At 41.5% G+C, this 27,457-nt stretch overlaps 1 protein-coding gene across 5 annotated transcripts in view; it reads right to left on the bottom strand.

The window, feature by feature from the left end:
- The window catches only part of Pld5 (phospholipase D family member 5), a 322,478-nt gene that overhangs the window by 16,891 nt on the left and 278,130 nt on the right, over positions 1 to 27,457 (bottom strand). For all 5 annotated transcript variants that reach the window (XM_036202790.1, XM_036202791.1, XM_036202792.1 and 2 more), the window contains 2 exons: positions 11,591 to 11,788; positions 2,179 to 2,315 (listed from right to left, as the gene is read on the bottom strand). In XM_036202790.1, coding sequence (XP_036058683.1) covers positions 2,179 to 2,315; positions 11,591 to 11,788 — 335 coding nt within the window. The remainder of the gene's footprint in view (positions 1 to 2,178; positions 2,316 to 11,590; positions 11,789 to 27,457) is intronic.

Here is a 27,457-nt window from a genome sequence, read left to right as displayed (position 1 = left end):
TCACACTCTCTGAAACTTGAAAGGGGTTCCGACTTTGTCTCTAGCTGATGATGTATGTTTACATCATCTCTGTCTTGAGAGTTTACAACTTTCCTCCTTTCATTTGGGTATTTGGCAGTGAACAGACTCAATTTTAAGCCTAAGATATTAATTAATTCTACAAACACACTGAATTGACTTCTGAACCTCCCCATTTTTTTAAGATTATGAAAACACAAGACAAGTTTGATTTCTAAATAAAATGCATTTGTATGATTAGGAAGGATGCAGTTATAATTGGAGTGTTTGAGCTATGCATTTCTCTTTGGTGCCCTTTTGTTTAGAAAGCTGAATGTATAGGTTTGAAATTTGATTTGTTTCTGTCCACGTCCCAAAGGTAGTCCCAGTGAGCTTATTTATTTGCTGAGCTAGGCTTGGTTAAACTTTCTTTGGTCTGTTGACTCTCTCTATATTTGAGGTAAATAAATGTTTCTGTTTTTTTTTTTTTTAATTCATTTTTTAAGGCTAGCTCCTGAAACAATGAGTTTCATCATGGCATCTTCACACATAATATAAGAAATATTTGGTGGTAGAGCGCTTGCCTAGCAAGCGCAAGGCCCTGGGTTCGATCCTCAGCAACACATTAAAAAAAAAAAAAAAGAAATATTTGAACAACAGCCAGAATGATAAATAACTAAGGTATGAGTTTTCAGATTGGTCTCTGGCTCTTTAAACATCTTTACATTTTTCCTTACTTGTAAAATTTTTGTTTCTTTGAGACAAGGTTTCACTCTGTAGCCTAGTCTGGATTTAAACAATGTAGCCTTGGATGATCTTGAACTCATGACCCTCCTGTCTCAGTCTCCCCAAATCTGAGAATACAGGTGTGCACCACCACACACCATAGCCCCCTCGCCCCGCCCGCCAGGCTATGAAAGACCTCAGTTTTGCCCATGAGAGTCCATGGAACAAAGTTTTGTTAGTCTTGAGACATCCTCATCCTAGAACCCCATGAACTTGATCCCCCATCCTCCTTGGTAATGGGATAACCAGGCACAAGATGCTATGTTTTCAGAGGAAAGCTGACATCTAAAATTGAGTCTAATGCTAAATGAACAAGAAAGGAGGAGGCATAGGAACGATGGGAAAGTGTGTGGGAAAATCCATGAACAATCAAAAGATTCACAATGTCTTAAAGTAGCTCTGTCTTAATAACATGCCTCTTACAGCTCGAAGTGTTTTCCCACTGTCATGAAGTGACCCATTTCTGGCGGGGTTTTTGCAATCTTATAGTCATTTGCATAAAGATGCTACATATTATGCATATGTGGGACTGGCAAGATGAAATAATTTCAAGTAATATATGGCACACTTAATCGTTTAAGCTCACTAAATGGCTATTTTGAAATTATAATTTTCCCGGAATGATGAAGGTCTTCATTTGCAGTCAGAAACGTGCATTTTGGAAAGTGTTTCCTGGTTAAACTAATTATTGAAAACACTGACAAGCACGGAAAGTTCTGCCCTTGCAGCAAACAAACAAAGAGGGAATCCTGGGTGTGGTCCCACATTATGTGTGACTATTCTCCTGAAAGCTTTGTCATATGTTCTGACCCTGTATCATTTCTAAGTTACTATGTGATCCATCTGGGGAACTGAGAAGTTATCCACTGTAAAGATACTCCTTTTCTCGTATACTGAGAACACATACTTAAAATTCCCTTCTCCTTCACACTGAGGGCACAGAAGGAAATGCTTCCAGTTTAGGTAATTTTTTTTTTTTTTTTGTTTTTTGTTTTTGTTTTTTTTTTTTTTTTTTCAAGACAGGGTTTCTCTGTGTAGTTTTGGAGCCTGTCCTGGATCTCATTTTGTAGACCAGGCTGGACTCAAACTCAAAGAGGTCCACCTGGTTCTGCCTCCCAAGTTCTGGGATTAAAGGCGTGTGCCACCACTGCCTGGCAAGTTTAGGTAATTTTCAAAGTGGAGTTTACCCAGTCTTCTTTGTGAGATTGCTCTCATGCCTATAGGATAAACTAGTGAGGTACTCCTGCAGAGTGAGACCCTGAGCCTTTAAATTGAACCCACTTGGGGAAGAAATGCATGATGGACAAATTATAGAGGCACACTACAGCATGACATGCACATCTTAGAGCCTAGAGGCCCGAGCGGCCCCATAGTACAGGTTGGAAAGTTCCTGACCTTTTTGTGCTCGTACTGGATATGGGCAGGTAGTCCGTGACAGCAATGTACACATACTGCTTGGCATCATCAATCACGCTGTAGATGGCGTCAATGTCAAAGCTTCTGTTTTTAGGACAAAAGAGTTTGGGAGAATTCTGTGAAGATATAAAACCCGAGAAGTTAGAGTCGAATTGTAGGCATCTGTGGATTTAAAAGTTTTTTTTTGTTTTTGTTTTTTTGTGTTGGTAGGTCTTGGTTTATCGTTAATTACATGGTATGTAAACCTTCTGTCTGCTTTTCCTTCCTTCCCTCTTCTCTCTCTCCCTCCCTTCCTTCCTTCTTCCCTTCCTCCCTTCTTCCTTTTGTTCTTTGGTTCTTTTTGGTTTTTTTGAGACAGGGTTTCTCTGTGTAGCCTTGGAAGTCCTGGAACTAGCTCTGTAGACCAGGCTGGCCTTGAACTTACAGAGATCCACCTGCCTTTGCCATGTACCACCACCACCCGGCTTCCTTTCTGCTTCTTGGTCAGTTTACAACAAAGGTAGTTTGGGTTTTGTCAAAGCTGAAGCAGGGTGTATCTCAAATTCTTGAAGTCTGTCTCGGGAGGGAAATTTTGCTTTCCATGAACACCTTGCTACTGTGAGAACAACCTGCCTCAGCCTTATGATGCTAGGATCCCTCCTTCTGCATGTGGCTGAGGATTTTCACAAGCGTTTACAGATTTATATATAGAGTGAGCAATTTATTCCAGAAGTCATTTCATCTGAGAAGTGATGTTGGGTATAAAAATATCCAAGACACAAATCTAAAAATCTTACGTTTCTGGATCTTTCATAGAGTCGGGAAGAGGCATGCTGACTGTAGAGATTGTCTGTGACCCTCCAAGGGAAACCCAAGTTACTGTAATGCCCAAACTCATCAAGAGAGTCAGAGAAGAAAGATATTGTTCCAGACATCAGCAGAGTGAGAAAAGAGGCAAATGATGCTGGAGGTATGTTTCTCATGTCTGAACTTCCTTATAAAAACAGGTTGCTTTTAGATGCAGTTGGTCCAGCAAGGGGAAGATGTACTTCAAAGTGTTCACTGTTTTCCCAGTGTGGAGGGTTAGAAAGAGCATCTCCTGTAAGTGCCACCTTTCTCTGATGAGCAGTTCCCTGTAGGGAGCATGGGAGCACAAAAGAGAGGATAAAGGTTTCTGGAATGAAGGGCAACATGGCACAGTAAGAGTTCCCAAGTCATTTGTCCCCAGTGCCTTAACCTGCATTGGTGGGAATCTCGCCCTATTACATGGTTCACAGAATGAAGGTACTGGGATGAATATCTCCCCACAGAAGGGGCAAAGTGGCTATGTAGGGGCGTATTAAGGGTAAATACTTTGCAGGTATCCCTGTCCAGAAAATTCTTGTGATGGCTAATAGTGATTGTCAACTGGCTAATAATAGTGATTGTTAACTCAACAGGCTCCAGAATCATTGAAGACATGAGCCCAGGGGCATGATTCTGAGAGAATTTTTAGATCAGGTAAACTGAGGGGGAAAGACCCACCTTTACTGTGGGTGGCAGTAGTCTATGGACTGGAGTCCTGAACCGCATCAAAAGAGAAGGCAAGCTGAGCACCAACATTCGGCTTCCGCTGTTTCCCAACTGCAGATGTGATGTGAGCGGAGTAAACCCTCCCTCCATCAAGTTGCTTTCCTAAGATATGTGGACCCAGTAGTGAGAAAAATAAGCAATAAAATCTTCTTGGCCAGCAATAGGCAAGGTATACTTTGGATTAGTTATCTTGCTTTTTGAAGGAAGATAAACTTCCATTCTTCAGTGGGGAAAAATGCATTTAAATGCTCTTCCTAACCCATTGCCTTGTGTCCATGACATTTAACAAACAGATACATGTGGCTTTCAGGATGAACTCCTGTCTGGGGATGAGTATCACTGGCTGTTATTCTGCCCCCACCCCCCATATCACCAGCCTATGGCTATGTCCTCATCACCTCTGCTTCCTGACATTTACTCCACTGGGACCTTGGGTGATATGCTTCCCTGCTTGTCTCACTGGATCTCTCTCTGAATTCCAGCTCAGATACATGTCTTCCACAAAACATTTTTTCTTTCTCAGATCTTCAGATGGAGGTTGCCTCTGGGCTCCTAGGCTGCATGTTTCTTTTTCTTTCTTATCAATTCCCTCTCTCCTTTATTCTCTCCGTCTCTCCATCCCTGGGAATGGTGGGGACCAGAGATTTCCTTAGGCTAGGCAAGCACTTTACCACTGAGCTGCATCCCCAGTGCCAGCCTCACCATTTCAATCATGCTGTGCCAGGGCATCGAGTCACATTGCTGCACAACCCTTCCCACAATCCACCTCCAGACTTTACCCTCTACCTTATTTAGCACACTCGGAGATATAATTGCTTGTGCTTGCCTCTCTGTCAGCTAGACTGTTTCCAGCTTGATTTTAGGGGTTGTGTTTTATTCATTTTCCTATATCATTAAAATCATACATTCAAATCATTTAATTTCCTCAGCCTGTTTGGTCTGTCTTAGACATGCCTCAGGGTGCCACAGAACAGCTGAGGAACTGCTCTCTGGACAGGTCCCTGGGCTCTGAAGCATGTCCACACACTCACGGTTTTGTTTCAGCTAAGAACTTTCTGAGTTTCATCCTGGGATCCCAAACTGGGCTTTGCTTTTGGAGAGAAGCACATTTAGGTGGGGAATGGCTGGGGGCTATTGTGCCCTGATGTCAGGGCGAGAGAGAGCTCTTGTGATTTAGGCCAGATTCTCACACTTAGAGCCCAGAACATTAGTATACACCATCTACCTTTAGTCTCCCTTCCTTCTTGCCTTTACCTCCCACCCCACCCCTTTTGTCTCCCTCTCTCCCTTCCTTCCTTTCATGAGACAGTCTCGCTGTGTAACCTCAGTTGTCCTAGAAGTCTCTATGTAACCCAAGATGACCCTGGATTTGTAGCAATCCTCCAGCCTCTGTCTCCAAGTTCTGGGATCACAAGCACCACTAGGCATGGCTAGTCTGCTTCTTAATGGAGTTAATGAGAGTCTCATCCTCTCACACTGGTGCACTCTGAGAACTGAATAGGAGAATAGCCTATTATCTCCATGGTTCATGGACACGCTTTTGTTCTATCAGCAGATATTCCCAAGTGTCTGTCATGCTCCGGGCTCAGGTCTAGGCAAGTGGCTTGTGTCAGTGGTTAAGAGCTTTCAGTGCACTGTGGAGCTTCATGGTACTGCTTCATTGGTTGGCGTGTTTGCATATCTGCCAGCTCTTGGGCTGTGCTTTTTTTTTTTTTTTTAAAGCTCCTGCCCCTTGTACCATGCACACATATCATGCTCAGTAAGGAACTGTGAAATGAACATGAATGTGCCTCATAAATTGATGAATGTTCCAAGTTTGTCTCACCCCAACCTCTATTCCTAGTTGGAGTAGCTTCATTCTAATTTTCTGTCCCCGTGTGGACATCATTCTGAGCATTAATCTGAGTTAGTCTTTCTTGAGTTCCCTTTGCCTAACACAATGCTTGGGGCTTGGCAGGTGCTCCATGTGTCTATTAAGGGAAGGTGTGATTATTTACACTAATGTCTTTGCATCTGGGGGCTTGGTTCTACCCCTATAGACAGTATAATGTCCCTTAATACATAACAACACAAAAGAATGATGTACTGCTCTGCTAGAATGCTAACTGGCTCCCACTGTGCAGAGGTAGATGCTACATTCTTCCCCTCAGGACTCTAGAAGGAATGTGATAATCCTGGTGAGGTGTGTTCCTTAATTGCACAGTTGAAGTAGAAAGCAAGACTACAGAGCCTGCTTTATGCTTCAGCTGCCTTTACCGATCAAGAATTCTTGAGGCACCCCGTGTCTGGCTTAATCTAAGTTTTCTCTTGGATCAGTAGGTGCTGGATGTATGCATATTTTATTTTGCATACTCAGTCAGTAGGTACTTTGTAGAGAAGTTAGTAGGTTTCTGATTTACTTCACAATGGTCTCCTGGTTTTTAAAAAGGTCATGGTGTCTTTCTAGACTATATATATTGAGATATAACCAAACATGGAAAGAAAACCCACAGAATAGGAGAGAAGATGTGCAAATCGTTCATTTACCAAGGGCCTTGTACAAAGAATGTAGAAGACCCCCCTAGGAGCTCTCCCAGTGGACACTGAGTACAAATGAAGATGTAGTCCTCACACAGTGACACTTAGGGCATGCCCACTAGGAAGGTTACCGTGAGACAGAAACAAGAAGTGTTGACAGGAACATGGATACACAGTGGGTGGGATTTTAGAATGGTACAACCCATTTGGAATGCAGTTTAATAGTATCTCAAAATGATGCACAGTCAGCAATTCTATTCCTAAGTATAAACCCCAAGGATCTGAAAACATATTTAGATAGGATCTTGGATATGAATGTTCAGAGGGGACATATACTCAAGAGCTCAAATATAGAAACATCAAACGTCCATTAACCAACACACACTTACACAAAATATTGCATATTTACAATACAATATTATTTAGCCATAAAAAGAAGCAAAGGAACTACTGGTAAATCCATAAATCCATGCTACAACATGCTTGGAGTATGCTAGGTGAAAAAAAAAAAGTCACAAAAGACTACCTTTTGTAAAAAGACTATGTTTAGATAAAATCTCCATGAAAGGGTGCATACATGAAGGTCTAGATCAGAGGTTTCTAGGGCTGTGGGAGGGGAAAACAGAATGTAGCTGCTGATGATTATGGCAATTCCCTTGTGGTGAAGAAAGCATCCTGAAATCTGATGGTGCCGAAGACTGCAGAGCCTTTTGGATACACCAAAGCTCATGGAACTATGAACTCTGAAAGGACTAAGTTCACAGTAAATAACTTCTATCTCAATAAAGCTGCTAAAATGTCAGTATTAATAGAAAATAGGAGCTTTAGGAAGGAATATGGTGTGCTACCTTTTACCCATAGCAGTCCCAAGTTCTTTTCAGTGTCTTCCCCTCTCAACTGATACCTCTCCCTGACTGACAGGCAGATGAACTGATTAAGAACAAGAAATGAAACTTGTCTCATACCTGATCAATATAAACAAACCATAAACAATGAAACTTCAGCCTGGAAAGCAGATGTGTAGTTTTTTTCAAGTACATTAAGGTCTGTGAAAAGAAGTCTACAAGACATAAACCCCACTCTCACCCTTTCCATCCTCCGACTTCAAATGTGTGACAATCAGTTATCTGCTCCCCAGAGACTAGAAGTCAGATAGTAAGTACAACCACGGGCCAATTTGTGGTTCATGAGGAAATTATAAATAATTACTATTTTTTATCATAATTTGAAATTTGTATCTAGTTGTAGTGAGTTAGGAATGATACAAGCTCTGTGTCATAACTGGAAATTTGTATTTAATTATACTGAATTAGGAATGATCAAAAGTATAATTTTAGGACTGGTGATTCTTCAAGTCTTCAGATATTCTCCAAGTGTGTTCAACTTAGTTTTGGGACTGTCAGCTTCCAAAAATATGATGTACTATTTTTTTTTACAACAAATATATTGAACTTAAATTAGTTTGCCTTGGCATTTGCTTGGCATATATTACTGCAGAAGCTATATACATTCTGGAACTTCACATCAACATTACTACCAATAAATCCAGTTTAACATTTATTTATTTATTGCTGTTTTGAAAGCATTGAGTGAGGTCCTGGGAATATAAGTTATAAAGAGGGTATGCAATCTTTAGAGTCTTATAAAATTATGGGGAAACCATCATAAACAAATAATTACAAAGCTCTGATAAATAAAAGAGTGAGAGCAAAGAGTCAGTTCTAAAGGCAGGGCTTCTCTAAGGATTAAAAAAATACAGGTAAGACTTTATATCTCCTCAAAATCAGGTGTGTGTGTGTGTGTGTGTGTGTGTGTATGCACATGGAGATATATGCATGTACATACACACATACACACACACACAAACATATATATTGCATATGAGTATGCTGGTTGATTTCTGTCAACTCGACACAAACCCAGACATATTTGGGGAAGGAAATCTTAATTAAAAAAAAATCTCTTCATGAGATTGTCCTGTAGGCAACATTGTGAGGTATTGTCTTGGTGAATGATTGATGTGGGAGGACCCAGGTCATTGTAGATGATGCTGTTCCTGGGCTGGTGGTCATGGAATAGTACAAGAAAGTAGGTTGAGCAAGCCATGAAGAGCAAGCCAGTAAGCAGCACTCCTCCATGGCTTCTGCGTCAGCTCCTGCCTCCAGATCCCTAAGTTGAGTTCCTGTACTGACTTCCCTGGATGATGGACTACAAGCTGTCAGATGAATAAGCCCTTTCCTCTTCAAGTTGATTTTGGTCATGGTGTTTTATCACAGCAATAGAAAGCTAACCAAGACAATGAGAGAAAACATGAGATTTATCTTTCTGAATCTGGCTAATTTCATTAAATAATGTCTCCAACTCTATTCATTTTCCTGAGACTGACATAATCCCATTTTTCTTTATGGTTGAGTAAAATTCACCTGTGTGTGTTTGTGTGTGTGTTCACTGTTTTTTTTTTTTTTTTTTTTTAATCCTTTCATCTGACGAAGGGCATCTTGGCTGGTTCTACATCTTATATTCTGTGACTAGCATAGTAATAAACAAAGATCTACAAGTGTCTCTGTGGTCTGTTGACCTAAATTCCTTCCACTAGATGTTCAGGAATGGTTCAGCTGGATCATATGGTAATTCTATTATCAGGTTTTAGAGAAATCTCCATATTGATTTTCACAGTGGCTACACTGGTTTATATCACCAGGAGCAGTGATGTATGTGTCTCCCTTTCCCTACATCCTCACTAGCATTTTCTGTCATTTGTTTTCTTGATGATAGCCATTCTAATTTGGGTGAAATAGATTCTAAATGTAGTTTTAATTTGCATTTCCCTGATGACTAAAGATGATGATTTTTTTCATATTTTTACTGGCCATTTGTTTTTCTTCCTCTGAAAACTATCTGCTTGACTAAACTGCTCATTTATTGATTGGATGATACAGTTTTGGGGTATTTAATTTTTGATATCTTTATAGATTATAGGTACTAATTCTCTGTCAGATAGATGGTCAAAATTGGTTTTTATTCAGTATCTGTTGGATTTAAATTAAAGGTAGAGTTGATATTATTAATGAGAAAATAAAATAATAAATCAAAGAAATGAAAATAGAAAAGAAGCATTATGTAATTTTGAATAGCTAACTACCAGAATATGTATTTTGCAGTTCATTTGCTAGCTATCTCTTGGATGAAAAGTCAATCTTAAGTTTCCCTAGACTAGAGCAAAGGTGTACTGTCATTTCTAGTGAAGAGGTAGAAAAGAGACCTTGTACTTTCAGTGGTTTAACTAAGGACCTGAGACTCTCTATGATAGATATGGCAATGTTAGAATTCACAAAGGCAACACCGGCCCTTTCAAATGTGGACAAGAACCTATTCACTTATGTCTAAGATTCTCATCTTAAGTTTAAGCTACATAATTGTTCAAACAGTTGCTCATTCCTTCATTTATTTCTTGTTGCCTCTTATCTATTTTTCTGGATCCTTTATGTGAGGCATCATGTACTTTGTTTCCTATTGCTGCTTATGTACAGATTGGGAATACACTCTAGCCTTTGAGTACTATTATTATTTTGAGATGCAATGAAAACGCTGCTTCTAAAAGGCTCTTTGTAATGATTCTGCTTACTGCTGCATTTTTTAGGAGCCAGTGGGGACCCCTACAGGATCAACTAACCTGGGCTCATAGGGCCTTACAAAGACCGAACTGACAATCAGGGGACCCGCACGGGACTAACCTAGGCTCTCTGCAAATACATTACAGTTGTGTAACTTGGTCTTCTTGTGAGACTCCTAATGGTGAGAGAAGAGCCTGTCTCTGACTCTGTTGCCTGCTTTGGGGACCTGTTCCTCCTATCGGATTGCTTCATTTTGCCTTAATAAAAGAGGAAGTGTCTAGTCTCACTGCAACTTGGTATACCCTGACTGGCTGATACCCATTGGAGATCTACCCCATATCTGAAGAGAAACAGAAGAGGAGGAGTGGATGGGGAAAGGGAGGAGAAACTGGAAGGCGAGGAGGGAGGGGAAACTTTGGTTGGGATGGAAAAACCAACCAACCAACAAAAAGTCCCACTGCTCTATGGAAGTCCTTCCCATTTTGGCCTGTTCACATTTATGTGAATTTGTTATTTTACACAAAAACTTCACCCTCCTTTTGACCACCTGGTACTGTCTTCTAGACATTCAGATTGTGCTTTTACATAAAAAGGGTAAAAAGGATATTATTTACTACTCTCTGATAAATGTTCTCTGGTACATAAGAGTTGCTAGCATAAATACCCTGGCACCCATTCAGGGAGAAAGAACAGCAGTCACGTAGGAACATGGTTTAGAGAAGACTTGCTGAACATCAGGATGAACTCAGGAGTGTGATTAAGGTCCAACTCGTGAGGTCTCACCCTAGGTCAGGTGCTAATTCTTAGTGGTTCTAGAATTTGGAAAGACTGTGATCAGAGGCCTAGATATACACACTCCCATTTCCTAGTAACAGCATGGTGGAAGGGTCGTGGGGTGATGACAGGAAGTAAGGATGAGGTACTAGTTTTCACCAGAGTCAGAAGACATCAGGGGTAGCTTTGTGCTGGCCTGCCCCAAGCAAATATATCAGCTCTGGCTTTGTCTGTTTTCTATACTGAGTTCCCTCAGATTTGTCTCAGCAAGGTTCTACTGTTAGGTACATGTGGGAATCATGGATGAAGGGCTCATCAGCTATCAGCCCTCAGAGCTTGGGCCCCAGTGGTGCTTCCCATGGGATGGACTTTGTACCACTGGAATGTTTTTAATGTCTTCTTTTGTAAAATGGCCACAATGGGCTCTTCTGCACTCCCCTCCCACAGGCTCAGGGAACGTTGCAAAAGGAAGTGCAGAAAGATTGTAAGAGCAGAGGTCAGTGGGGACTGTATTGAGGTCAGTAGCTCAATAGTGTCTTCTGGACATGACAGGGCTATTGTACTCATGAACCCATACAGTAGTTGTGGTTGCATGTAAGACCAACATAATAACATCAAGCCAGTCAGCTTTCCATGATATGGGAGGGATCCCAAGGACCACCTCTAGCTGAGACTATTGGCAGATCATGGCTTCTAAGGGACAGAGTCAGTTTTCCTCAAAGGTGTGGTTTCTGGGATGCTGCCCATGCTACAGTCAATGGCCTTACACCTATGCCCACATGGGCAGTGCTAACAGAACTCAGTGGGTTATAAGAAAAAGAGGCCATGAGATTGGGATGTGAGGGGGGTTAGGGAGGAGTCTGAGGGGCTGGTATACCAAGCCTTGGGGGGACAAAAGTTGAGGGGCAATGAAGCAGTAAGGGTGCATGACTCACCGACACAAAGGCTTGTGACTTGGTTTCATTCAACTGGAGTTGAAGCTTCTTCTCATTGTCATACACTCCGTAGAGTCTCTTGGACCAGGTCTGAGGTACTCTGCTCTTGAATTTTAATGAGCTATATAAAGCAAAGATCCTTTGTAAATCTAGGACCAGGCAGCTGCAGTTGTAGAAGATGACACCGAGTTCTTTCATCTGTGAAATTAAAATTGAGAGCATCAACGTGGGGTGCAATTGATGATGTTATTTTCAGAGGAAAAAGAGGCACAAGAATGCTGTAGCAGAGACCTCTTTTTTTTTTTAATGCACTTTTTGTTACACGGAAGTATGTAGTAGCTAGGACCACATTATAGCATATAGAAGAAATGTATCCTAAAATGTTCATATACAGGAATAGAACTTTTCTCCCTTTTTGCATTTGGCCTTTTACAGAGACAATTTTACCAGCCACAGTTTTCATATTGGCTTTTCACATTTTTCCCCCTCAACACCATTTTTTAAAAATGGATACTTAGGCAGCAGGACAACAACCCTCCAATGCAACATTACAGAGCGGTTGTAGTCATAGATCCTGGAGCCACACTGCCTGGAAATCGGCCCAAGTTCCGCATTGTTAGAGCCATGTGATTTTTGAGTAATATGTTTAATCTCTGGACTTCAGTGTCTTCTTACATAAAGTGGGGGTAATAGTGTTAACCACATAGACGGAGTTGCTATAACAGACTGGTTAAAACACATAAAAGCAGTGCTTACAATCATTAAAAATTATGGCAAATTGTTATCCTTACTAAAACAGCACACTGCTTGACAGCAGAAGACTAACACCCTGTACCAAAGAGACCATGGAAATATTTTCTGTCCCTCTTTCCTCAGTGCATGAGAAGAAAAGTGAAACCCACAGAGTAAAGCAAAATTACAAGTCAGAGATCAAGTCAGTGGTAAATTAAGAATTTGATTGCAGGATTGTGTGTGTGTGTGTGTGTGTGTGTGTGTGTGTGTGTGTAGCTGAGGATTGAACCCAGAGCTCTACCACTGAGCTAAATCCCCAACCCCTGATTGCAGGTTTTGTGAATGATGGTCAGATATACCCCAGCAAAGACCACAATGGCTTACTCTGAGTCTACTGTGTCTTTGTGGAAACTGCTCATGATATCTGATTTGCTCAAAGAAACAATGTAAAATTTTGATTGGAAAAGAGCAGAACACACATGTGAATGCTATATATGATCAAATTTCCTAGTCAAGCGTTGTTTGGGAGACCTGGGCTCCTGAGGAACCAAAGCAGGAATATGAAATTTCCTTCCCATCTATTTCTTTCTCCAGGAGAGACTGACTACCATGTAGGGATTGTATGCCCTTGTCCTCCAGGGCTACCAGTACAACACACTATGAGGGCCTTTCCATGTTCATCTATTCTGAACTGTCTTTATTTCTCTATCTCCATGGCAACCACAAATAGATATAAGTAGATTGTTTAACCTGCTCAGGAACTTGTCTCTATTTTCTTGTTAATGCAAAAAATAACATGAACATTCTTGGACATATTCTTATGTGCATTTGTGCAGGTATTTCTTCAGTATTGAGTGTTACAGTTAGAGGAACACATACATTAAGGTTAAGAAAATGAAAGGTTTCAGTGGGCAGGTAGATCAGGAATATGCAAAGATACTTAGTTATGACATGGGCCATCTACTCAGACCTGAATGGCTGGAGCTAAGCATCGAGGAGAGATTGTGTATATAGGTCTAAGTGTGCAAACACCTCTTTCCAGGTGACAGGGTAGAACTACAGGGTGGGGATGTTGGATTCCCAGGGATTTTTAACCTCTGAGCCTGCTCTCCAGCACCCCACAGTAACTTTTTTTTTTTTTCCCGGAGCTGAGGACCAAACCTAGGGCCTTGTACTTGCTAGGCAAGCACTCTACCACTGAGCTAAATCTCCAACCCCCAGTAACTCTTAAAATACACCCTGTGTTAGGCTCTACATCTCATTGTTTGTAGTGTGGGGAGTTAAGCAGAGAAGAGATGGCTCACTGACCCATATAAGGCCCCACATTCCTACTGAAGATTGAATCTCCAGATGGACATCAGGCTAGCCTTGTCAGGGGGTCTCTCTATGACCATCATCAGCATTGTTACTGCTGGACCCTTGCACCACAAAGGCTGTTCTGTTAAATTAAGGTTTCAGTATCAGGAGACATTGGGTTGGTCTGCTGTGAGGATGTCTTGTTGAGAACACAGCTTGTTTGCATTTTGGACTAACAGTTATTTCAAGGGCCAGACATCTGTCTACTAGGCAATATCAGACCAGCTGCTGTTACCCATCCCTGAAGCTGGCACAGTCCCTAGCTCCAGACACTCAGTATAAAGTCACAGAAGAGAATTAGCATGTATTATAAAATCATGATACAGTCTAAAATGAGCCATACTGGAGATCAACAGTCAGTGTTTCTTCACATAATGATCAAAAAACCCATCTCCACCAGAGATGTGGAAAGGGGAGGGAAAATGGCTGCCACTGAACTTAGGTAAGTTAATTAGACTTGGGATCTCACTGAGATCAGCAGACAGCCCTATTCTTGAGACTGAATGCAATTCTCTCCATGGATTCTGTCAAGAAGCTCAGCGGGATTCTCCTGGGAAATCAGGCAGATAAAACAGACTTTTTCATAAGCTTGTATACTACCATGTGACTAAACTTAGAGGCAGGAAGAATTGTATTAGCATCGTGGCCCCTCAGTTTATTAGCTGCGTGGCTGTGGACAAACTCTCAGACTTCTTTTTGTCACTGAGAAAGGCAAAAGCCAGCTGTGACACCTGGGGACTGACATGCAACCCTCAGCCATATCTCTGTTTCTGGGATCTGGATTGAGCCTTCAGCTTTCTGGGAAACAGTTTCATAGAACATTGTCACAGGTAGGGTCATACTGTGGGCATTCATGATGAACCGAGGCAAAACTGAGACCTTGTAATTGAGACTGAACACACACAAAAATGTGAACATTATTTGAGCCATAAAAATGACCACACATGCCTTAGCCAAGCTAACTCAGTGTGGTTTATTTACTACAGCTTAGCTTACCTAATTTTAGAACCCCCCTCCCCTCGGTTCCCACCAATATCCAATCATGAAAAAAACCTTGCTTCCTCAAGCACATCCCCAAATTACCTAACAGAAACCTGAAGCCCTAACACCCTAGAACTCACTTACTGAGATGCCTCAGGAACCTTCTCACCACATCTGGCTGTCTCTCTATTCCTGTTGGCCTTTGGCTGGGGGCAGTGACCCTATACGCACGTCATAGGGCAGTGAGGACAGACAGGTCGGTGCAGCCGCACAGGTGTGGGCATTGCTCAACAGCTACTTTTAGACAAAGTGCTAGGTAGGTATTCAGTATCACTCTAGTTAAAGTGGCAAGTTGTTCAGAAGCAGGACAGAGGGACTTCAAGGGAGATGATCTAATGAACAGCAATAGTGATAGCTGTGGACAAGCACCAAGAAGGATGCTGTATTTGGAAGACGTTTTCCCATTGGTACCTAAAGCTAAATAGTCCTTTTGGGACACTTCTGGTCTCTCTGTGATAGACTTGATCTTAGAACATGTGCCATCATGGATTTTAATCTGAGTATCTGGTGAGCCAAATCTTCAAAAGTGAATGGGAAAATTGGAAGCATGGAATAAAAATGCTTATTTGATGAGAGATAACAGAAGCAGCACTCATTGGTCACTGTGTTCTGGGGACCTCTCCAAATGTCTCACCCATCTGTGTCTTAAAATCATTTTCTTTAACAGGCATCCTTTTCCACTGGCACACACAGTGATGAGTTTCACAGAGACATTTTCATAGAAGTCTGTCATGTACTTGGACCACATTCACCCTCCTCTGCCCTTTCTCATCCCTCTGTCTTGTTATTCCCATTCATTTCTGTCAGGGAGTCTCACTTCTATTATCATATCTTATATAGCATATGGTTTCATACAACTATATAAAATAGAAGATCTACAAATGTGAGAAAAGCATGATATTGGTTTTCCTGAATGACTTAGTTCACATAACATCATGATCTCCTGCTGCATTCATCTTCATGAACATGGCCCACCATTATTATCCTTTCTGTGGGCAAATCATACTGTGTTGTGCATATATTCCACATCATGTTCATCTGTGGAGCTGCTGGTGGACAGCTAGCCTGATTCTGTAACTTGGCCATTGTGAATAGTGGAGCAACACATCTGCTTTCTTAACCTTCTCTTGAAATCCCCCTCATATGTAAGGAACTAAGGTTGGAGAGATCCATGCCTACCAAGGAAGGCAGCTGAGCTTACGGAACTTAATGACAGTTGGATGTTGCATTTGTAGGAATACTTCCTTAGTGAGGGATATCTTTTCATTTATTGGTGTCTTTAATTTCTTTTTATTAATTTAATGCTTTTGAGAATTTCATAGATTAATAATGTATTCACACCATCCAGTTCCTTCTGTGTCCTCCCTGACTCCATCTCAAAGTCATGGCCTTTCCTTTATATTCACACACACACACACACACACACACACACACACACACACACACACACACACACCGCAGTCACTCACTCACAAATACAACCTACTGAGTGAGTCTACTTGTTGTTGCTCATATGTGTGTGTGTTTATGTCTGACCACTTGGAATGAATAGTATACCAAGGGGCCCATCCTTGAAGGAGTCTCTCTCTCTCTCTCTTTCTCTCTCTCTCTCTCTCTCTCTCTCTCCATCCATCCATTAACTGCCTGTAGCTCTTCATCTAGGGCCTGGGTCTCATGGAATTTCTCCATCCATGTTGGCATGTCAACTGCCTTTGTCATTGTGTTGGTCTTATTTAGGCAATCACATTGTTGAAATTCTGTGAGTATAACCTCCCTGTCATATAGAAGTAGCAGATGTCCTAAGCCTCTGGTTCTTACAATATTTCTAACTCATCTAGTCTCTGAGCCTTAGGTGTAGGGATTGTGTTATAGATGTATCTGTTAAGTTGTCTACAGTACTGGATTTTATAAGAATTTTTTTTGAGACAGAATTTCTCTGTGTAACAGCCCTAGCTGTCATGGAATTCACTTTGTAGACCAGGCTGGCCACCTGCCTCTGCCTCCCAAGCACTGGGATTGAAGGCATGTGCCACCACACCTGGCCTTGGAAGGAGGATATTTCAATATAAATATATAATGAACGTGGGCCATGTTTCTCCACCTACCCTTCTACCCCATTTCTTTTTCTGTCTTTTCCATTTCTTCAGTCTCTCTCATCCCCTCAGACAATTCTCTCTATTTTCATCTCATATGTAACAAGATGAGTTTATGTATCTATATAGAATCTGGGGTCCAAAGTGTATAACGTGTGTTGCAGAAACACTCATTCCTTAAGCAGAGCACTTGAGTCAAGATGTTCCCTAGAGGCGAAGGCCCAGTCCTGCTGTTTATTTCTATGTCCTTTTTTGTCTGAGCAAGTGTCCTGTGTCTCAAAATTAGGTAAAAATTAGAGAAAACATGACATCACACTAGACCTTTTTTTCTTTTACCTTCATTTTTTTGTTAGAGACAGGGCCTCACAAATATATCCCTGGCTGGCCTAGAACTTGTTATGTAGATCAAGCTGGCCTCAAATGTACAGTGATCCTCCTGCCTCTGCCCCTTAGTTCAGGGATTACTGGGTGTTTTGCCACTATGCACAGCTAAAACCCATTTCTAATTATTGTTTTCTTAAGATTGGTAGAAGGTGGTGATCGGAGTGAATGAAGAGATTCCTCGTCACTAGGACACAAGCAGAAGCCTGGATAACAACAGCAGCCAGGCCTGATGGGTTTGTGGAGTAGCAGCCAGGGCAGACATCTGATGATCTCTGGTCAGCATCACAGGGAGTAGAAAGACATTAGCCTCCTCATCTGCTGTGCTTCAGAGTAATTCATGCAACTAGCCAAACCACAGTGTCATTTATCATCCACACGTGTGCAGGCTGTTGTTTCCATAATTGTATAGAAATGTAAACAAGTATTTTAAAAAATGTCTTGACCAAGACAAAAGATCCTGCAACTGCAAACAACTTCCAGGCTCCCAGTTAGCTGCTGATGAATATTTTGAGTTACTGCAGGAAACTTAATTACTGTGAGCTCTAGCTTCATTTATTTCAACCTTGAAGGTGAAATCTTTGTTACTGATAATAAAAGAATGAATAATAGCACTTTGGGGGCTCCAAGACATCTCCTGTTTTGAAACATACCCACTGTACTGGCCCTTTCTTCCCAAGTTCTGGGACTCGTTAACTCACTGATGTCAGGTTTTCTATGGCTGCCACATGGGAATAACGGTGCCTGAAAGAACAGGACTAATGGAAGACACAGGCAAGGATCCAGGAACTTCAGGACACCTAGCTCACCCTTGTTTCTAAACTAAGGAAACAGAAGCTCTCAAAGGAAACTCACTTATCACAGAACAATGTCTTCTGATGTCAGACTCAAGCCAGACCTTTCCCAATAAAGCGATGAAAATACTACACTGTGTCATTTGCCTCCCTTAGTCCCTATCCCCTTCCCTTTCTTCCTCCTCTCCATTATCCTCATTTCATCAGTGCTTCGTCTTTAAAAAATGCTTTATTTATTTTGTGTGTATGTGCGTGTGTGTGCATGTGTGTGTGTGCATGTGTGTGTGTGCATGTGTGTGCATGTGTGTGTGTGTGTGTGTGTGTGTGTGTGTGTGTGTGTGTGTGTGTACGTGTGCATACATGCACATCCATCCTAAAGCCCATGTGTAGAGGTCAGATGCTAGCTTTGGGGAGTCACCTCTCTCCTTTACTCTGTTTATTCTGATATCATCCTCAAGTTGCCAGGCTTAGGGACAGGTGCCTTTGCCTGCTGAACCATCTCCCTGGCCCTAATGTTCATTTTTTTAAGGATCTGAAAACTTTCCAGACTAATATAATGTTTTATTAATCTTTCATTTCTGCTGCAAAAATCCACTCAACCATCTCTTGACCTTATTTTGGAAAAGGGAAATCAGTAGGCAAAACCTTGACAGGTTAAAGACAAGAGAATATTCATGGAGAAATCCTCTTGGAGGAAGGAGACTGGAGAGTAGAGTGGAATTAAACCATTTGGGAACACATTTCAGTTATTTTGGGGGTATTTTCATTTCATCTTCCTTCTTTAGAAGAGTTGAAATGATTCCAAATTGGCACCATGGTTCTCTTATCATTCTTGCTCTTGTGTTATTAATAGTAGTACTTTTTATTTATTTATTTATTTATTTATTTATTTATTTTTAAAGTTTTATTTATTTATTATGTATACAGAAGAGGGTGTCAGATCTCATTACCAATGGTTGTGAGCCACCATGTAAGTGCTGGAAATTGAACTCAGGACCTCTGGAAGAACAGTCGGTGCTCTTAACCTCTGAGTCATATCTCCAGCCCATATTACTTTTTAATGTTTTTGAGACAGGGTGTTTCAAACCCTCTCTGAAGTGCTGGTGTTAGAGGTGTGTACCACCACATCCACTTCTTTCTTCTTACCTTCCCAATGACCACAGGCAAGGTGGAAATCATCTCAGCTTCAGGTGACTTTATTTGGTAACCTTTTCAAGCCCCTCCAATAATCTACTGACTCTGATAAAACACAGGGCCAGATCTGAGCAACTCCATCTTCCCTTCACATTTATAAAACACTCCACCCACTTCTATACCAGGATAATGAAGATGATGATGATCAGTAGCCATGCAGAGATGAAGTTATTGAGGAATCCAGAAGCGTAGAAAAGATCTCCTCTATAAGTATGTTGGAAAGTGCATGAATCTTGTTCTACTCTTTATTGCCAAAGTGAAGTCTTCCAAATTAGGGGAAAATGGACAAGTGGATTGAATGAGTAATTTTCAGCTTATAGTTTGTAATTTGCACAACTAATTCAGTGTTATGTTCTAGTTGGAGATCTTGAGATATAGAAAGGTTTTGGTTTGAAGATTTTTCAGAGGGAAAGGACCTCCATTTTTCCTCCTGTTTGTGCCTTTTTAATTCAGAGTACAGACTCCCAGACTTCTCAGGATTGCCTCTGAGTCAGGGATGCTTCAGGGCACTTGTACCCTAACAATGGGACCAATGAAGGGTGGTGGGTTTTTTGAAAAGAGACATCTTATCTAGACATCCAGCCCTATTGCCTTCCTCTTTTCCCTGCCCATGTGGCTCTAGGAACATATTAGAATGACCAGAGGAGGCATGGCCTCTCTAGATCAGAGGGCTGGGCTCCCACCAGGCCAGCTGACACACTAATTGTAACGGATAATCATCCTCAGTTCATCAGCCTGGTAAGGTGAGCAAGGACTCAGGACTGAATTTTAACTACCTCCTTCCTGCTTCAGGGAAAATTCCTCACCCTTTTGTGCCTGTAACTGACAACGTTCTTAATATATCTGTGAATGAGGAATGAAGGATGCAGGATTTGGAGGAATCTGACTCAAAAGTTTCCCCTCTGAGGAGTAGCTTTCATACTAGTAGAAGATGCTATACAAGCTTCCAAGGAAAGAAAGCACTCAGTATCCCTACCCAGCTGTGATGCCCAGGAACCATAACAGTGATCTGCACAGCAAATACCTCTAAATGTGCAATTGTAGTACTCATATTTGGGTCATAATCAACAGCTTTCTAATTGGCCTTACGACCAGTTAGACAGGAGGAAAATCATGTATAGTACTGGAAATCTAGCCAATGGCTAGTGAGGTTTACATCTCAGAGGAGAGCGTGCTATTAGCACTTCCCTAAACCAGTATAATTCCTAACTGTATTGCAAATACATATCCTTATTCCCGCAGACAAATACAGTTCTCAGTCCTCAACAATGGGTCTTCTTTTTATAGATGGAGACGACTACAAAAAGCTCTAATTGGTCAAAATGCAGAAGACACCTGACTGTGGTGTCTCCGGCCCCAGTCGACACATTTGCGACACTTCCCTTACTTTTAAGACTCAGGGAACATTGTCAAGAGTGAGCTGGAAAGACTGTGAGAGTCAGAGGGCCAGGAAGTCTGCTGTAAGACTGAGTCTTCTGTGTATGACAGGAGACCTACTACTCCCATGAAATCCCAACAGTATGGTTACTTAAACAAGACCTGAGCAACAACCCACATTGCCATAGGTCTCATGGATCCTACCCCTTGATATAGGCAATTAAAAACTAGAGAGAGAAGGGAGGATTATTAGCCTTCCCCAGAAATGAGCACCCCAAACAGTGATCTGATTTTAAGTGGTCAGCCCTAAAAATTATCATACAAACAACACTAAATGGACTTAGCAGGTTGCATCTACAAACACACACACACACACACACACACACACACACACACACACACATACACACACACACCAATAGTAATAAAGAGTATGAGGTCATGATTTGAAAAGGAGCAGGGAGGGATACGGGAGGAGTGAGTTGGAGGAGGGAGAGGGAGGGGGAAATGATGTAATTATATTTTAATTAAAAAAACAAAACAAATATGTGTTAGACTATACATATATAGTCATAAATACACACCCATAAATATGCACATATGTATATTAGTAGCTACTTTTCCATTGCTGTGCTAAAACACCATGACCAATGTAGCTTATAGAAGAGAGGGTTTACCCAGAGGGATAAGAGTCTACCACTACACATTTGGGAAGTGTGGCATCAGGTAGGCATGGCGAATGCAGCTGAGAGCTCCTATCTGGAACTGTAAGCAGGAAGTAGGGAGGAAACTGAAAATGGTGTGAATCTTTTCGGTTTCAAAGCCTGCCTCCAGTGGACATTACCTCCTCCAGCATGGCTAAATCTCTTACACCTTCCCAAACCAACTTACCAATCGGGGATAAAGTATTCAAATGCCTAAGACTGTGGGGGGACACATCATTTGAACAGTATGTATCTACATATTTGTGTGTGTGTGTGTGTGTGTGTGTGTGTGTGTGTGTGTGTGTGTAGGTTGAAATCTTGCACATAGAACAATAAATATTTGCTGTCTTCTTCCTCCTCCTTCCCAGATTCAGCACTTTTCTAAGCAACCAGCCATCAGAAGGGATCATGCTGGGTGGTTAACAGCTGACTCTTCACTTCCATCACAGCCTTACTCAGGGAAGGGCCGTCAGACACTCAGTGACCTGCTGTACTTGGATATGGAAATCACAGAGAACTCGCCATATCCTGCTGTGGCCTGACTCACATTGCCCTTCTCAATCTTCTTAGTTTCAAGTGGGAAATTTACCTGATTAGACATTTTCCACATCTCAGTTTATCACTATGGCAAGCTGATAAACAAAATACCCAGGGAAGCTTCCAAAGGGAAATGGAAGGAAAGAGGCTGCAGATTACAACAGGATGAGACATTCACACAATAGCTCATAAGGCTGTCTAAAATATAGAGTGGTGAATTGTGCCTGAGTTTCCACCCCACTGTAACCTGGCCATCTGTGTCTCTAGACTCCCAGACCCATGTGTCCCACTTTGCCCAAGATTTTGGTCCAAAGAACAAAAGCTTCTGCTTTTTCAGAAGTACTGAAAAATATAACTTCTGCATTCTCTCTATCTCGACTCTTCTTCCCATGGCAGGCAGAGTGAGACCTTCCTAGTGAGGCTGGCAATGAACTCAGCATGTAGATCCCTGGCTTATTCCCTTGGACCAGCTGCTTAACCTCTGGGTATCTTTGGCCTGCTCTCCAAGGTCTTATACAGAAACGACTCACAGATTTATGCCTGGCACATGCCTTTAACTTTGGTGAATTCAATGCTAGGGAAGTGGAAGGAGGCTCAGTTTTGATCACACATGTGAGCATACTTTAAACTACATTTTCAATTCTGACCTTGTCAGTAACAAAAGGACATCTGCCTACCATTTTCTGAGCCTCGGGGCATTAAAAATGGCACAGAGCTCATAACAATCAGGGTGGCATTTTTTGGCTTCCTAAATGTCCAAGAATGATCTCTGTGTCCAGTACTCTGAACTTCACTTTGCTGTGGTCATTCCCACAAGTTTGAATCAGGTATGAGCATTCCAATAAACTTTCATATTCTTTCCTAGTATTTCCCACCACCTCCAACACAGTGCTCTAAACAGAGCATTGGCTAATAGGTTCCAATACTGATTAATACATTGAAACTGTACCCTTAGCGAGAAAGCACAGGTTAGAGTATGAAAACACAATTGACATGGACTACATCCGTGTCTGACCCTAGATACATGTTCCTAGAGCTTAATCCCCATAGAGCAGCCAAAGCAGGGCCAGGTGAGATTGTGGTATCAAGTTGGTGACCCTGTGGTGCACCAGCTATTCTTCAGTGTCTGTCTCCTGATCTTGAGACGGCAATATTGGGAAAACTATCAAAACTCCCAAGTAATCAAAATCCCAGAATCATGTCCTGCAGGAACTTCCTTCACAGTTATGAGGCTCTCGTAATCAATACTGAAGCTCCTGGGGTGGAATTCTCTCAGAGTCATGGTGACTCCCTCTCAAAAGCAGACTGTTCCTAAGCTGCTTGACAGCAACTGTCAGAAGCTGTGAAAGGGACAGAGAGGAGTGGGAAAACTTACTGTGAATAATATAGTGGTGTTCCCACATGTGTAAGGCCAATGATGTCAAATAACATCCAGGTCTTAGGGGCTTCTTTGTGGTGTTATATTGTGTACTCTAATACACTTGTCCGAGGATCAGAGGACAGAGCCAGCCACTAGATTAGGCACAGAGGTCAGGCAGTGGTGGCACACACCTTTAATCCTATCACTTGGGAGACAGAGATCTGTCTGGATCTCTGTGAGTTCAAGGCCACACTGGGATATACAAGATTGATGGAGTCTAGGAGAGAAACAGAGCCAGACAGTGGTGGCACACACCTTTAATCACAGTACTTGAGATCTCATGCCTTTGCTTGGGGAGCACACATGCCTTTAATCCCAGGAAGTAGTATGGCAGGGCAGAGAAAGGTATATAAGACACAAGGAAACAGGAACTCATTCTCTTTAGGCTGAGTATTTTGTAGAGGTAAGAACTAGTGGCTGGGTGTTCTACTTCTCTGATATCTCAGTTTTCACCCTGATATCTGGCTCTGAGTTATTATTATTATTATTATTATTATTATTATTATTATTAAAAGACCATCTAAAATTCGAACAGCACTTCTTACTCCAAAACACATCTGCAATCATAGAGATGGAAATGGTTCCAAGAATCTAATGGAAGGAAATGTTTGAGGATTTTCTACTAGCCCGCCCAGTAAGGTTATAGCTATTCTATAGCTAAAGTTATCATATAGCATGTGTCCAAGTCTAGAGCTGTCATATAGCATGTGTCCAAGTCTAGAACATGTGTCATATAGCATGTGTCCAAGTCTAGAACTGTCATATAGCATGTGTCCAAGTTTAGAACTGTCATATAGCATGTATCCAAGTCTAGAACTGTCATATAGCATGTGTCCAAGTCTAGAACTGTCATATAGCATGTGTCCAAGTCTAGAACTGTCATATAGCATGTGTCCAAGTCTAGAACTATCATATAGCATGTGTCCAAGTCTGGAACTGTCATATAGCATGTGTCCAAGTCTAGCATGGGTGGGACTGCAACAGAATCCAGGGAACCTTGGACCCAGACTGAGAACATCTTCAAAACCACATTGCAACCTCAGAGAGACCAGATACCGGGGAAAGCTGGCCAAGTAGCATCTGTCATTTGATGGGGAAAATTAAGACAGTGTCTGTTGGATGCCCAGAAGGAGATGGCAGAAGATCTGTCTGCTGATTTCAAATTACTTGTTTGGGCCAACAATGGAAACTGAATTATTCACTTCTTTACATGGTTTGGGATTACTAAGACACGGCTGTCATCAATAATTCAAATGAACTAGAGGCCTAAGGGCAGTTTAGCAAAGGAAATAGTTTGGCAAACAAACATTACCAGAAAGGTGTGTGGTCCCATGTGTAACTACAAAACAATGATTCCCCAATCTTATTAGTAATGCGTTTCTACAGAAAGCTGGCACCAGTTTAGTGAGCTCATAGTTTTATATCCAGGGTTTATAAATCAATTCAACCCAACAATTAAAAATTTGGCATCTCTTATGTATAAAGCCCTGAATGAGGCACATAGGGTAAGTTGACAGACAAGTCTAGATCCTTGATGTGTAAGTAGATGTGCAAGGGTGGCTGGCTATGTGAAACACTCACAATAATGAAAAAGAAAAAAAAAAACACCCAAAGAATGATGGGACAAAGTTGAATTGGATAAGAGGCAAAAGGAGAACACCACCATTGTTCGGCAGGATTGGATGGAGGGGAATACCACCACCAGATCAGGTTGGGTTTACAACCCCTGGACGAAGTGTGGGGCTCAGCAGTGTGGTGTGCACCTGTATGACTTTCAGGAGAGTTCACAGGGACTGAAATTGCTACAATCTCGATGGGCAGATCACCGCTGAAGCAGCTGCATGGAGGTGGGGAGATCCGAAATGATCTTGAAACTGTAGCTAAAGTTTCAAGTGACAGTTGGAAGATGCACCCCAAAGGGAGCAGGTGTGTACAAAGCTGGGAGGTGGGAAGGGTCAGGAGCAGAGGTGGAAGCTGAGGATATCTGGTGAGTGGTGGACTCCAGCCTGCAGGACCACAGAGGTTGGAGGGCCATCTGTGTTCAAGGTCAGAACCTGGATTTGGGCCCTAGAATAAACACATAACCTGAATGTGTGTTAAGCCTCAATAGAACTCAAGACCCATCGGAACTTCTGTGCTTGCTTGTTCAGGAACATTTGGAGCTACCAGAGTGCTCCAGAGCACCACCAGACTGCTAATACATTCAAAATGAATATTCACTTTAGTGACAGTGCTTATTTATTTGAAAAATATTTATTTATTTTTATTTTATGTGTATGTGTGTTTGCCTGCATATATATACATGCCCCATGTGCAAAACTAGTGTCATCAGAGACCAGAGACCAGAAAAGTGCATTAGATACCCTGAAAAAGGAGTCACAGATTTATAAGCTGCCATGTAGGTGCTGGGAACCATATCTTAGACTGGCTCCCTGCAAGAGCAGCAAATACTCTTAAATGCTAAGCCATCTCTCCAATTCCCAGAGTTTCTCCGTGGAACAGCCTAGGCTGTCCTGGAGCTCATTCTGTAGATCAGGCTAGTCTTAAACTCACAGAGATCCACGTGCCTCTGCCTCCTGAGTGCTGGGATTAAAGGTGTGCGCCACCACCTCCCAGTAGTACTTGGTATTCTTTTTAACTTACTTTAATTTCATTTTCAGTTTTGAAAAGTTGCATTTTTCTAAAGGCCAGGTGGTGTTGCTGCATTTGATCTTAGTTTACATTTCTTTGATGACTGATGGTATATTTTATGAGCTATCTTGCCTTCCATGCAGGGAATGCCTGTTCATATATTTTGCACATTTTAGAAATGGATTATTTCTTTCTTTAATGGATTTGAAGAGTTTCATTCATGTTAAGACTCTTGCATATTCTGGAAACAAATTCTTAATGGCATATAGGTTTATATTTTTATTTTCAAAACAGTCTACTTCAAATACCAGAAACTCTTGATTTTAATCAACTCTAATTTAGTCATTTTTCCTTTATAGATAATCGTTTGTATATTTTTTGAAATCCTCCCCCAATGTCTGTCTATAAATATTTATTTCTATGTTTTCTTCTGGAATTTTTATCGTTCTTGTCCTTCTGTTTATGTCTACAACCCATTTGAGTTGCTTTTTTCACAAGGTGTTAAGCCTGAATCTACTTTATTTATGGACACCCAATTTTAAAAAGTATTTTAAAAATTCTGTGTAGTGTGTGTGTGTGTGTGTGTGTGTGTGTGTGTGTGTGTGTGTGTTCATACATATGCAGGCAGTGTCTGTGGAGACCAGGCAGAATGTTGAGTCTCTGGGAGCTGGAGTTATAGGCAGCTGAGAGCCACCTGACATGGGTGCTGGGAACTGACTTTGGTCCTTTGTAAGGGCAATGCCCACTCTTAACCACTAAGTTATCTACCCAGCCACCTGCTTTAAAAATGTTATTTATCTGTCTATTTACTTATTTGTGTGTATGTGTTTGCACATAAGGGTGCCCTGGAGCTGGAGTTACAGGTGTTTGCAATACACCTAATCTGGGTGCTAGAAACACACTCCAGCCATGAAAGAACAGCAAGTGCTCTTAACCACCAAGCCATCTCTCCAGCCCACGGACACCCAATTTCTTTTTTCTAGATTTATTTATAATCTCTATCTATCTATCTATATCTATATCAGCTATCTATCATCTATCTATCTATCTATCTATCTATCTATCTATCTATCTATCTATCTATCTATCTATCTATCTGAGTGTGTTCTGCATGTGTATGTATGTCTGCAGTCCAGAAGAGGGCACCAGATCTCATTACAGATGGTTGTGGGCCACCATGTGATTGCTGGGAATTGAACTCAGGACCTCTGAAAGAGCAGCCAGTGCTCTTAACCTCTGAGCCATCTTGTCAGCCCCAGACACCCAATTTCTATAGCAGCATTAGTTGAATATAGTTGCTTTATACTTTGACTAAAAAGAAATCAGCCATACACCTGTAAGACTGTTTTTGAACTCTCTCTTCTGTCTTATTAACCTACATGTCTTCTGTTTTGTTAGTAGGACCCTGTCTAAACTTGCTGGCTTCATGTAGGTCAGGATATCAGGTCACACAGCCATCCACCATTGCTCTGCCTCAGAACTGTTTTTATCTATTCTCATTTTCTGGTCTTTCTAAAGAAATTTTAGAGTACAGTTGTCAGTTTCTATTACAGTCACGATTGGATTTGGATTTGAATTGTATTGCAGCTGAAGAGTAGATTGAGGAT

This window comes from Onychomys torridus, chromosome 11 (genome assembly GCF_903995425.1).
Source record: "Onychomys torridus chromosome 11, mOncTor1.1, whole genome shotgun sequence".
Taxonomy (NCBI): domain Eukaryota; kingdom Metazoa; phylum Chordata; class Mammalia; order Rodentia; family Cricetidae; genus Onychomys; species Onychomys torridus.
The sequence above is the reverse complement of the archived record's forward strand: the minus strand, read 5'-3'. Positions and strand labels throughout refer to the sequence as shown.